The 13076-nt window shown below is 51.7% G+C and overlaps 1 protein-coding gene across 3 annotated transcripts in view; it reads left to right on the top strand.

Moving 5' to 3' along the window:
• Window positions 1–13076, top strand: part of NEURL1 (neuralized E3 ubiquitin protein ligase 1) — a 74274-nt gene that overhangs the window by 48431 nt on the left and 12767 nt on the right. For all 3 annotated transcript variants that reach the window (XM_043475522.1, XM_043475524.1, XM_043475523.1), the window contains exons 2-3: window positions 6925–7166; window positions 7598–7919. In XM_043475522.1, coding sequence (XP_043331457.1) covers window positions 6925–7166; window positions 7598–7919 — 564 coding nt within the window. The remainder of the gene's footprint in view (window positions 1–6924; window positions 7167–7597; window positions 7920–13076) is intronic.

Here is a 13076-nt window from a genome sequence, read left to right as displayed (position 1 = left end):
CAGCTGTGATGACTCTGTTTTACAGAGAAAGAAATTAAGGTCCAGAGGGATGAAGCAGCTTGCCCAAAGTCACAGCAAATCTGTGGAATGGTCAGGGTTGAACCCAGGACCTCCTGCTTCCAGGGCTCCTGCTCTTTGCCCTGTTCCATACTGTCCAGAAAGTGAGACAAGCTTCCCTCACTAGTGATGTAAACGATCATGCCAGCACTGGTATTCAGGTCCGCAGGTTCAGAATGAGGCCATCTTGAACATAGTAGATCCACCTGGGCCTTGAAAGATGGGTGGGATTTGGAGAGGCGTGGGTAGGGCAGGGAGAGAAGATATGCAGGGCGGGGGAAATAGCTTAACCAGAGGTGAAGGAGAGCACAGATTGATGTTAATTGAAATAATAATATAATTATCTACAACTATGGGCTTCCCTGGTGGCTCAGACCATAAAGAATCTGCCTGCAAGGAGACCCAGGTTTGATCTCTGAGTTGGGAAGATCCCCTGGAGGAGGGCATGGCAATCTACTTCAGTATTCTTGCCTGGAGAATTCCAAGGACAGAAGAGCCTGGTGGGCTACAGTCCATGGGGTTGCAAAGAGTCGGACACAACTGAGCGACTCACACTTTCACTTTCACACTTTTATTTACAACTATTATCAATAATAATAGAATTATTATTATAGCAACTACTTACTGGGTTAGTTTTATTTTTTAATTAAAAAAATGGTATTGCAGCATAGTTGATTTAGAATGTTGTGATAGTTTCAAGTGCACAGCAGAGGAACTCAGGCATACATATATGTGTATCCATTCTCCTCCAACTCCCATCCGGTTCAGGCTGCCATGTAACATTGAGCAGAGTTTGCTGTGCTATATAGCAGGACCTTGTCGGTTACCCATTTTAAAATGTAGCAGTGTGTACATCTCTATCCCACACTCTCTAACATCCCTTCTCCCCATCCTTCTACCCTAGAAACCTTAAGTACATTTTCTAAGTCTGTGAATCTGTTTGTGTCTTGTAAATTCATTTTTTATTTTGTAATGAATTTTTTTGCAGATTAATTTTTTGGTAAGTTCATTTGTATAATTTTAAAAATTAGACTCCACATGTAAGTGATAGCATATGTTGTTTGTATGTCTCTGACCAACTTCACTTAATGTGATAATCTCTAGGTCCATCCATGTTGCTGCAGATGACATTATTTCTTTTCTTTTTTATGGCCGAGTAATATTCCATTGTATATATGTGCCACATCTTTATCCATTCATCTGTTGATGGACATTTAGGTTATGTCCATGTCTTGGATATTGTAAATAGTGCTGTAATGAACATGGGGGTACATGTATCTTTTCTAATTATGGTTTGCTCTGGGTATATGCCCTGGAGTGGGATTGCTGGTAAATATAGTATCTCTTTAATTCTTGTAAGAATGCCATGGAGGTCTGCTGTGGTCACCATTTTACAGATGAGAAAAATGAGGTCTCAGAGTTAGGTTTGGAGGCAGTAGGCCTGGGTTCGGATCTGGGCTCTTCACTCCAGCCTGGTGCCCTTGGTGAGTAGCTTCACTTCTGAGGACCTGTGTCATTGGGAGTGTCATGAAGACACTGCCTGGTAAGCCACACAGAGGTTGGTTACTGTCATAAGTATTGAGCAGATACTCAATATCTCCTCCCGGTTTCTCCTTGGCAGCCCAGCCCAGTGCAGCCTAGGTAGCAAGGGCTCTGCCAGGATGGTCCTGGGGCAGGGTATGGGCGGGGGTAGTGGGGAGGTCACTCCAGAGGCTACACTGGGTCTGGGCATCCCTGCCTTGGACCCCACCGAGAGGCAGGAATGTGGTCTGGAGCTGGCGGAGGGTCACCCAGAGGGCTGGCCGCTTGTTTCTGGCAGCTCATAAATGCCCAGGAGGAATGGGCTGGGGTGGGGTGGGGAGAGTTTCCATTGTGTCAGCAGCAGCTCCGCCTGAGGGGGAGCGCCCACTATGACTCCCCAGAAGCTTGTAAACCTGTCATGAAGGGCAGCCTCCCTGGGAGCAGAGGGCGAGACTGGGGCTCCACCCAGGACCACTGGTCACTGGGGGAGCAGTTGTTCAGCTCACAGGCCTCCTGGCATCTTCACACCTTTTGCTGTGGCTGCTCCCCTGACTGGACCTGGCCAACACTTCCTCCACACAGCCTTTCACCACTATGCCTGCCATCTTGGGCTCATGGGGAAAATGATCTCTAGTGTCGGCCACTGAGTAGGGTAAAGGACCCCAAACATGACATTGGGAGATCGGGGTTCAAGTCCCAGCTCTGCCACTTTATTGCTGTGTGACCTCAAGCAAGTTGATTAACCAGTCTGATTGGCAGCTTATCCATGGAATAGGGGTTTTAAGGGGTCATACTGTATGTCAAAGTGCACTGGGGAGAAGCCCTGCCCCTCAGCTGCCCCTCTGGCCCTTGGCGTCAAAGCTGTGAAAGTGAAAGTGTGAGTTGCTCAGCCGCGTCTGACTCTTTGGGACCCCTTGGGCTGTAGCCCGCTGGGTTCCTATGTCCATGGTATCCTCCAGGCAAGAATACTGGAATGGGTTGCCATTTCCTTCTCCAGGGGATCCCTTTGTTCCTGCTTGTATCATAGTGCTGTTCCTTTTTATTGCAGAGTTGTATTGATTGTGTGGGCGTACCATGTTTGATTTATCCATTCACCAGTTGGAGGGCATTTAAGCTATTACCAGTATGGGGTTATTATGAATAAAGCTGCGGTACATTTGTGTACAGGTCATTGTGCAGATGTTTCATTTCTCTTGGGTAAGTGCCTGCAAGTGTGATTGCTGGATTCTATGATTGGCGTTTAACTTATAAGGAACTGCCAAGCCATCTTCCACATTGGCTGCTTCATTTTGCACCCTAGCAGTGATGGATGAGGGCCATGTATGGAAACAGTTTACATCTCTGTGTTCTGGCGGCATACACACGTGTACTGTGGAAGAGGCAAGATAATAGAAAGCCAGGTATCCCCCTGTGTGCCGCATGAGATCATTTGAAGGTTTGACCCAGGTGAATATTTTTTCAGGTTTCATCACTTGTGACCATATTTTAAAATGCATTTTTCAAAAATTTATCCAAACCCTTGCTTTCTTGGCTGTAAATGCCGAGTAGTAAGACCTGGGCCCTGCAGTCAGATTGCCTGAGTTTGGCTCCAAGAGCCCCATCCTCCTGGCTGTATGACCTTGGGCAAACCGCTCAATCCCTCAGAGGCTGATTCCTCATCAGGAAAATGGGCTTGTACTGTCTCTCCTACCTCATCAGTTTGCTGTGAGGGTGAAACCACTTAAGTATGTGTGAAACTCTCAGTTCAGAGCCTGACACGTGTTAGTATTTGATGAATGACTGCTGTTATTAGATGGATGGGCCATGTGTAGTAGACGTGTGTACTGTCTCGTACATCCATGTGTACATGAGTATGTCTGTATGCTCACACTACATGTGTAAATGTGTGTGTAAGGACAGAGAAAAGTCTCTCTCTTTCCTGTGTCTCCTAGGGTCCGGGTTACCCTCATGTGCTCACAGATGTGTGTGTGCTTTTTTGAGGTCATACGTCTGGATGCACACTGTGCCCCCAGGGACCAGGGATTCCCCCAACCACGTTCTCCATCTGCTCAGCTGTCAGCCAGGGAGGCTGGCCCTGGGCTGCCCTGGCCCACTCACTGCCCTCCCTGTGGATGGAAGGCCCTGGGAATGGCCCTTTGAAGGGCCTGGGTCTCTGGTCTCTGGGTGTCCTCATTGTCTTTTCTCTGAACCAGTGTTTCCTGGATCTTTACCCAGGGCTCCAGGATCCCAACTGGGATATGTGGGGAGTGTCTTGAAGGAAGTTGAGGCCCTGCCGTTCGTCCATGATTCTGAGCGGAGACTGTAGCAGAGACCTCATAGAAGAGTTTCTCAGCAGCTGCTGGGCTCAGCATCTTTAAAAACTGCTCTATTGAAACATAATTGACACACACTAGACCACAGGGGGTTAAAGTATATGACTGGGTAGGTTTTGACACATGCACACACCCCTGGAACCATCGCCACAAGAGGGTGAACACACCTGTCACTGTCACCCCAAGTATTCCCTTGCATCCTTTGGTGTTTCCCCCTCCTCCCACCATCCGCATGCACCCACCAATCTGCTTGTTATCACTCTAGCTTAGTTTGTGTTTTGAAGACTTAGTACCAGTAGGGGAGGAAGGGTTTTGAAAGGAGCGGAGGCCCTGCCATTGCTCCATGGACTATATCCAAATTAAAAAAAAAAAACAAACTGGCTTCACTCAGTGTAATGATTTTGTAATTCATCCATGTTGAGGCTCCCATCAGTAGTTCATTCTTTTTTCACTGCTGAGTAGTATTCTGTTTATAGATGTACTACATTTGTTACCATTCACCCAGCAGGTAGTTCTTTTTCTATGTTTTCATTTCTGCCTATGTATACAACCCTGAACAGTGTGTGATGTCACTTTTCACCAGCAGTTTTTTTGAAAGCAAGAGTCAAGCTGTGTCTGAGGCTGGACTGAGCCCATGGGGCACCTCTTCTAGGTGGGACACCTATATCCAGTGCCACCCTCTTCTCTCACCTCAGCTGTCCCTTTCCGTGGAATGACCTACCCTACTCTATGCTCTTCAAGGATCATTCAGCTTTTCTGGGGGCCTGAAATTTTCAGACCAGCAGGGTCTCCTCTGAGCAATTCCAGCTTTCACCACTTGGTGGCTTTCTAAGCCCTTGAGCACCATTCTGGATTCCTTAGAGCAAGGTGAGCCCCGCCTTGTACGGTGCCCACCTCATGGGCCTGGCATGCAGGAAGCTACACCAGAGAAGCCAGGAGGCTGATGCTCAGGGTATCTGGCTGGCTCTGGACGGTGGATCCTGGTGTTTGGGGCCCTCTGGGAAGGAGGAAGCAAAGATGCAAAGTGATGCAAACCAGTGCAAACACTGTACCAAAGTCTGGCCCTTTCCGCCTCCTGGGACTCTTTCCTCCTCTCCTCCCTCATTCCATCCCCTTCCTGGAAACCCTTCCTCTCCCTTTAGGGAGGGGAAGGCCTCTCGGATAACCAAACTTTCTGTATTATTAAATTCCTGCCTTGGAGGGACCAATTTTGAAACATCCCGGAAGGCCTCGGTCACATTATGTCACCCCCATCTTCCCCATCCCCTGTGCCTCTTCTCAAGATGACAGGATGGGCAGGAGCTGTCCTTCCTGATGGATGAGATACAGATTTTGGGGAAGAAATAACCCTCCCGCCTGAGCCCCCACCTGCCAGGACTTGTGCATTAGTGCTGCCAGGGCTGCTGACACATGTCTCAGAGCCACAGAGTGGAGGCCACTTATTGTGCCAGAGGAGCTTCCCCAATGGCTCAGCAGGTAAAGAAGCCACGTGCGATGCCAGAGACACAGGAGACATGGGTTCAGTCCCTGGATCGGGAAGATCCCCTGGAGGAGGAAATGGCAACCCGCTCCAGTATTCTTGCCTGGAGAATCCCATGGACAGAGGAGCCTGATGGGCTACAGTCCATGGGGTCGCAAAGAGTCAGACACGACCTAACACATGGCATTGTGCCAGAGAGGGAAAGTTACTTCCCCAGGGTCACATGGCCAGTTATTGATGGACACGAGCTGCCTGGCACCACATCCCATGTTCTTTCCTCTCTTTGCCCTGTCTCCTGGGTGCCAACTTCACATGTTTGTATGGTACCTTCTGAACCCAGATCTGTTAATGGAAGGAATTACAGACCAGGGGTGCTTGAGGCAGCTCCAAGTTCCTTGGAAGCCTGGGCGAAGAGGCCTGCCTCTGTTCACGGTGTTGTGATTGTGGGCGGTGTAAAGCAGGAAGGCAGCCTGCGTGCAGGGAGGTGGCCCTGAAAGGGGGAAGAGATGGGCATGGTCCTGCAGAGGCTGCCCCACCCACCCACCTTCCTGGTCTCCAGTGGCAGCCCCTTGGTCACGTGTTGACTGCAGCCCAGCCTTGTCAGTTCAGCTCCAGTGCCTTCTCCTCCTCCTCCCCTCCTCCAAGAAGCCTTCCTGGGAAGTGACTTATCTGTACGTACTTTTGGTGCTTCTCTCTATCTGCCATTTGTGTTTCAATTTCTGTCCATGTCTTATCTCCCTCCTTGGACTGTTGGCATCTTGAGGACAGAGTCCATGTATGTTTCATGCCTTATCTTCAGTGCCTAGGACAGGGCTTGGCATTCAGCAGATACATAATGAATATTTGTTGAATAGAATAAATGACATTGGTAGTGAATGACAGTGAATGGTGGTAGATGTTGGTTGCAAATGATTGCTTACCACATGGTGGAGGTTGGAAAATAAATGGTCGTAAATAGTAATGAGGAGCAGTAGATGTTAACTTGTGGTTGTGGGTGACACATGAGGGTAGATCATGGTGCTGGGAGGTGATAGGTAAAGGGTGGGAGCGGTTGGTGGTGGTGGGAGGTAACGGGTGAAAGGTGGAAGTAGATGGTGGTAGGAGGTGATGGGTGAAGGGTGGAGGTAGCTGGTGGTGGTGGGAGGTGATGGGTAAAGGGTGGGAGTAGATGGTGGAAGGTGATGGGTAGAAGGTGGGGGTAGATGGTGGTGGTGAGAGGTGATGGGTGAAGGGTGGGAGTATATGATGGTGGGAGATGATGGTGGGAGGTGGGTGGAGGGTTGGAGTAAATGGTGGTGGTGAAAGGTGATGGATGAAGGGTGGGCATAGATGGTGGTAGATAAAAGTGGTAGGTGGTGGAGTGGGAAATGCAGTGGATGGTATCAGGAGAAGGATAGTGGCAAGAGGTGGCAGTGGTGGTGAGGGGCAGTGGTGGTGGAAGTCCTGGGCAGTGGTGATTTCTCTTATACCCCAGCCCTCTGCCCTTCCCTAAGGGACCTTGGTCCAGCTCTCGGACTGTCAGATTCTCTAACGCTATGGCTCGTTCCTTTGCAGACTCCACTGGGGGCCCCTTCCCTGTCACCTCTCACCGATGCCACCACAAGCAGAAGCACTGCCCGCCGGTGCTGCCCGGCGGGAGTCTCCCGGCCATGCCGCTGCTCTTCCACCCCCACACCAAGGGCTCCCAGATCCTCATGGACCTCAGCCACAAGGCTGTCAAGAGGCAGGCCAGCTTCTGCAACGCCATCACCTTCAGTAACCGCCCGGTCCTCATCTATGAGCAAGTCAGGCTGAAGGTGGGGCCTCTCTCCCTGCCTCTGTGGCTGCATTCTCTGGGGCCTCTGGACTTCCCCGCTTCTGCTTACGGCCATCACCCACCTTGATCTTCTCTTTCCTCTCTGCTGCCACTTCAGCTCTTCCTCATTCCTCCTCTTTCTCCTTACTCTTTTTCTCAGCCTTCCCTGTGTGATAGAGAAGGAAGTAGAAAGGGGAGTGGCCATGGGGAGGTGATGGGAAAAGGATGAGGGTAGTTGGTGGGGGAAGGTGGGGGTTCCTGGGAGAAGGAGAGGAGACCCAATTGTGGGTGAGCTGGGCAGTTACTCCCCATAGGAGTCTGCCTGGGGTGGTCTGCAGAGAAGGGTACAGTCCCTTCCCCTTGGGCTCGCTGATGGCCGGGGCGGGGAGGCTGGGCTGGGGGTCTGTCTGAGGCCATGCCCCTGCCACCCAGATCACAAAGAAGCAGTGCTGCTGGAGCGGGGCACTGCGGCTGGGCTTCACGAGCAAGGACCCGTCCCGCATCCATCCCGACTCGCTGCCCAAGTACGCCTGCCCCGACCTGGTGTCCCAGAGCGGCTTCTGGGCCAAGGCGCTGCCTGAGGAGTTTGCCAACGAGGGCAACATCATAGCCTTCTGGGTGGACAAGAAGGGCCGTGTCTTCTACCGCATCAACGACTCGGCCGCCATGCTCTTCTTCAACGGGGTCCGCACGGCCGACCCGCTCTGGGCCCTGGTGGACGTCTACGGCCTCACTCGAGGCGTCCAGCTGCTGGGTGAGTGCCCTCTCCCTCTGGCCCCTCAGATGCAGGGCACACCTCCAGGGGCTGTGGTCTGACTGGTTCCGTCAGGCATGGGGCCGCCCCCCACACTGGGAGCGAGTGGGAGCCTTGGTGTGAACTGCAGAGCATCCCTGCCTTCTGGCCTGCAGCTGTGGCCATTGGAGCTTGGTGAGGTGTCTGCCCTCTGTGGCCCCCCAGGTTGTGCCTTTGACCTGTGTATGAGCTTCATAATCATCTATGGCAGCCTTGAAGACCACCCCTCCCATCCAGGAAGTAATTAATGTTAATCATCGTAACTACTACAGTTCTCGGAGTACTTACTGTGTGCCAGGCACTTTGTTAGCGCCATTCTGGTAACAACCCTGGGAGGCCGACTCCATCGCTGGGACCATGGAGGTGAGTCTCATCTCAGGGAGGTGTCTTCATCCCTCGGAAGTGCTGCAGGTGAGCTGTAGAACCAGCACTCTGTCCCGAGTGAGCCCCGGGCCCTGGGCTCTGCAGCCTTCCAGGAGGTCCAACCCCACCTTAGTGCTTTTTGCATGGATGGAGGTGGAAGGGGTAGTGGGGGAGAGCAGAAGGCACTTGAAGGGCCGAGACTCTGCTTGCTGCTCCTGGGCCCCCAGTGTGACTAAGGCTTCAGGGCAGTGAGAGGGCAGGCATCCTGTGGGTAGCCAGGAGGAAGAGCATTGGAAGCTATCCTGGGGTTGCTAAAGTACCAGGCTTCCTGGCAAGGGCACATGCAGACCCCTAAATGCCAGGGCTGGAAGGGGCCTCTGAGTCTCAGACTTACTTGAGTCTCGCAGCAAGTTGGTGGCTGAGGACTGAGAATCCAGGTCACTGGACTTCCACTGGACTTGAGTGTGTTCCACAAAGCATGTGTGCATGTGCCTGTGTGCACATAGACTGGGTACAGGCCAACCCAGTGGCAAACTGGCTGTGTCTCCAGGAGGAGCGTGGATGAACCTCAGCTTTCCCATCTGTACAATGGGTCAGTAGGAAGATGAAACCCAATTAAAGAGGTTGTGAGTAATATGCCCAGCATAGTCCTGGGCACCAAGTAAATGCTCAGCCAACTCTTGCTCTTGTCACCTCACCTCCCTTCCCCCTTTACTGCAGAGAAAGCTGCCATGGAGGTGGTGGGAAAATGTTTTTCTTTTTGTCCGTTCTGACTTCAGAGCCTAGAAACTGTGAAGCTCTTCTTTTCTAGTCAGTTTTATTTGAGTAAAAAAGATAGTGGGGGAAAAAAAAAGATGATGAAAGTAAAACCAAATGAGTAAACCCTTCTGTGAGAGGGAGTGATCCATGCCTTACCCCCCGGGTTCCTCTCCAGAGTGGACTCTTGGGCCTGGTGTGTGGAGCATGCTGAGGATATTTGCAGAGTGAGGAGGGGAAAGTGGGGGATGGAAGGTGACTTGTTAGAGGAAGGAAAGGGTTGAGGGGTGGCTGAGGGAGACCCAGCCCTGCTCACAGACAGCCCAGGCTCACTGGGAGACAAAGCAAACACAGCTCCAGACACGATCCAGGCAGAGCCCAAGCTAGGACAGTAAATCGCTGGATGCTGTGGTTACAGGATCTCGTCCATCTGCCGAGACGGCTCCTTTCAGTTATCTTATTTACCCTTTCAGCCCCTGGCTCTGGAGGGAGTGGGTATTATCCCCATTTGGCAGGGAGAAAATTGAGGGCTATTGAAGGCCTGGCTTGCCTGTGTAGGGATGTGGCAGAGTGGAGACTTGAACTGGGTATTCTGGTGCCCAAAGCGGTACATTTCGATTTACCCACTGGGGGGTTTCAGCAGGAAGTCAGTGGAGGATGAAATTAGTGAGGACGGATGGAGTCCAGGAAGGCTTCTTGGTGGAGGAGGCTTAGGCTGGGCCTACAACTTTGCAAGGGTGAGGACAAAACGGACATACCAGGTGAGATGAGGCTTCCTAATCTGCAGGGCTGAGGGAGAGGCCTGAAGAGTGATTTTGAAGGGCCACACCTAGGGCAGAGCCCAGGCACTGACCTGGCCTCTTTGACTATAAATAGGTTTTCACGCAGTAATTTCAGTTGCATTTGAATTTCCCGTCAGGCTCCTCTCTACACCCTGTAAGGCCAAAGCCCTAGCTGATTCCCGTCACAGCTGTAAATCACCATAATCCCTGGGCATTTTTAAACACTGATTATGGCCCCTAAAATGAATTAGCAGATTAAAATATGTCCTCATTTTGTTCTTCCTAAATTGATTTTTTTGTAAAAAAAAAAAAAAAGTGAGAGAGACCCGCCCAGGTTATCTTCGGAGGTGGGCCTGCTACTGTGTGCCTGCATCCCACAGCCCTGCCCCCGGGACATGCCCACTGCCCCGTGTGGTCTCAGGGTCTACTTCCCTCCCTCCCCTCTTCCCTCTGCTCCCATCTGCCCATCTTCCCCTCCCTCCTCTCTGCCACGTCACTGCACGTCACTTTCTGGGCCTCTCTCCTCCCTCCACCTAGATCCCCCTGGCTCCTCTGCTTCCCCTTGTCTCCCTCCTGCGCTGAGTTTCTCCTCTGAAGAAGTCACTCTCTGTCTTGGTGGCTCTGAGAATGGGCCTATCTTTCCTGTGTCTCATCTTTAGAGATTACCTGCCAGGCCTGTCCCCCTGCCCCCACCTGTCTGGAACCTGAGGCAAAGCCCTCCGAATCCCGCCTGTCCAGCGTCTGCTCCTCAGACTAGAGACATCCTGGGGTCCCTGGCACATAGTAGGCCCACAGGTCAGGCCATGGGCAGATTGGCCGTCTTCCCCAAAAGGGTGGAGGCAAGGGCTGGTGTCTTTCCCTGGTTGACACCTCCAATTGGGGGCCCCATCCCCGCCCCGCCACAGCCCTAAACATCACCTGGGCTCCCCCCTGCCCAGGCCATGGCCCCAGCAGACCTGCTTCAGGCCTTCCAGGCTCCCTGTTATGCTGGAGTTCATAGCAGATCACCCTCTTCCCTCCGGGTGCCCTGGCCCAAGCCCTGGCTGGTATCTCCAAGAATAACAGCTTCCTACCTCCAGGAAGAAGGACCTGCCAGCAACTAAATAAACACAAGTTTTATGGGGTGATTAATACTTGGAGAGATAAGTTCCTATCCCAGTTTTCAAGGTCTCCCTGCGCCTCTCAGAAATGTTGATTCAGGAAGAGCAGCTGTGGGTCCTGGCCAAAAGCTGGTGAGCCAGGATTCCACTTATAGGGTGCTCCTGCATACCCCTCTGTGCCCACTGCAGCTTAGGTGCTCTGCAGTAGTCAGAACTGGAAACCCAGCCTCTCATCTAAAAGAGTTTTTACACTGGTGGGCATACCATATGACTGCTCTGAAGTGACCTAAATCCAATACTGCATAAAAGTGTGGCTGAAGAATAAAACTATGGGGGTACAGCTGGGGAGCAATCCAGCAAGACTTCCTGTAGGAGGTGAGTTTTAAGTCAGGAACCAGAGGAGGTGGGAAAAATGGACCTGTTGAGGAAGAACAGTGTAGGCCAGACAGGAGGGGTGGGCATGGGCACAGAAATGGGGAACTGGCAGTCAGTTGAGGAGCAGATCCTTCAGGGAAGGGGGTTAAGTGGGAAGGTTGTGGATGACTTGTGGACTTGAGGAGAGTGGGTGTGCACAGGTGTGGGTATGTGTGTGTATCACAGGGGAGACTCAGCAAGAGAGTTGAGTTTCTAGCAGTTCTTGCTGTCAAGTTTTTCAGTAAGTGGAAATGTGGCCCAGAGATGGGAAGGGGCCTACCCCAATTCTCCCAACTAGTCAGAAGCCAGGCTGGGCCCAGAATTCAGACTTTCCAGCTGATCTGGGCCCAAGGTCAGTGTGAGAAGACTTATTGCCCACTCACGATGTGTGTGGCTGAGCCCAGGAGGCTGTTAAGAGGCCATGGGCATGGGGAGACTCCCAAGGACTCATGATGTCATCTCAGGTCTTGGAAAAAGACCCCACCTGCCTACTGAGGAGAAGGATGTTTGAAGACTCTCAGGGTCGCTTTCTGGGGGCCAGGCTGCTGCTGTGCTAGTTTCTGGGGCAGTGGACCAGCCTGGCTGCCCAGCAGTGAGAGGCCTGGACTGCTCTATAGATAAGGTCAGGGGTCAGGTCCTTATCCTGGCTGTGCCCAGCTTGTGGTACAGAGCGTGAGGCATCCTGGCCGGTTGAGGACCACACTGCCATCTGGGGCTTCCGCTTCCCAGGCTAAACTAATATTTACCTTAAGCTGTGGCTGCCAGGGGCTGAGAGGCAAATATTAGCTTAAGGGGCCCAAGCCAAGCCCTCAGGACAAAGAGATGAGGATGCTGATCGTGGTGTCTTTCCCTTTGATGGTTTTCATTTCTTCTTAGTTATTTAAAAAAAAAGTCTTGCTGTTCCTTCTGCTTCGGACTCTTCCAGTGCTTCTTTTTTACTCACCTCAAATTCTGCTGATTATATCAAGGCCCCGTACCAAACCCTCCCCTCTGCTAGGAAGCTTCCCCTGACCTACTCTGTTCTTCATGACTCTTCCTCTTCTGAAGCGAGTGGAGGTCTACGCCATAACAGGAGTTCTGTATCACGTATTTGTCCTGCTCTTTAAGAATACAGTAGAGATCTTCTTTGATTGCATTCTAAAGAAAGTTATTATTGTGCCTATTTTGCAGGTAAGGAAACTGAGGCTCGGAGAGGTCTGGCAGCTTGTCCATGGTCACACTGCTTAGTAGAGTTGGGACTTGAGCTCAGAAGTGCGGGCTACATTACTCCCCAGCCTCTGTAAACAGGAATTTCTCTGGTCTCCCTGTGATGTCTAGATACCTACCAAGGGTGGGGATTTTGGCCCCCTATGTCTTCCAGAATAGAGCGGGGGATCAGCCATGTTGGACACAGATGGGCCACCAAGGGCCCTGGCAGAGACCAAGAGGGGTGGTGGGTACCCAGTGTTCTGTTTAGTGGTGAAGGTGGGTCTGCCTGCCTTGTAGTTCCTCGAAGTCTTTTGAAGGCTTTGTTTGATCCCGTCCTTCACAGAGTGCTGTAGTTTTCTACCAGAATGAACCTACATAAGGTGCAAGCATATATAATTGCCAATAGCAGGCTGTTTCTAATGTTCAGAAATGGCAGTTTTGTGTGTTTCCATCTAGTATCTCTTTGGCCCAAGATACAGTTCTGGGGAACTTGGAGAGGCCTGGTGGCCCCGGGT

This window comes from Cervus canadensis, chromosome 8 (assembly GCF_019320065.1).
Source record: "Cervus canadensis isolate Bull #8, Minnesota chromosome 8, ASM1932006v1, whole genome shotgun sequence".
Taxonomy (NCBI): Eukaryota; Metazoa; Chordata; class Mammalia; order Artiodactyla; family Cervidae; genus Cervus; species Cervus canadensis.
The sequence above is the reverse complement of the archived record's forward strand: the minus strand, read 5'-3'. Positions and strand labels throughout refer to the sequence as shown.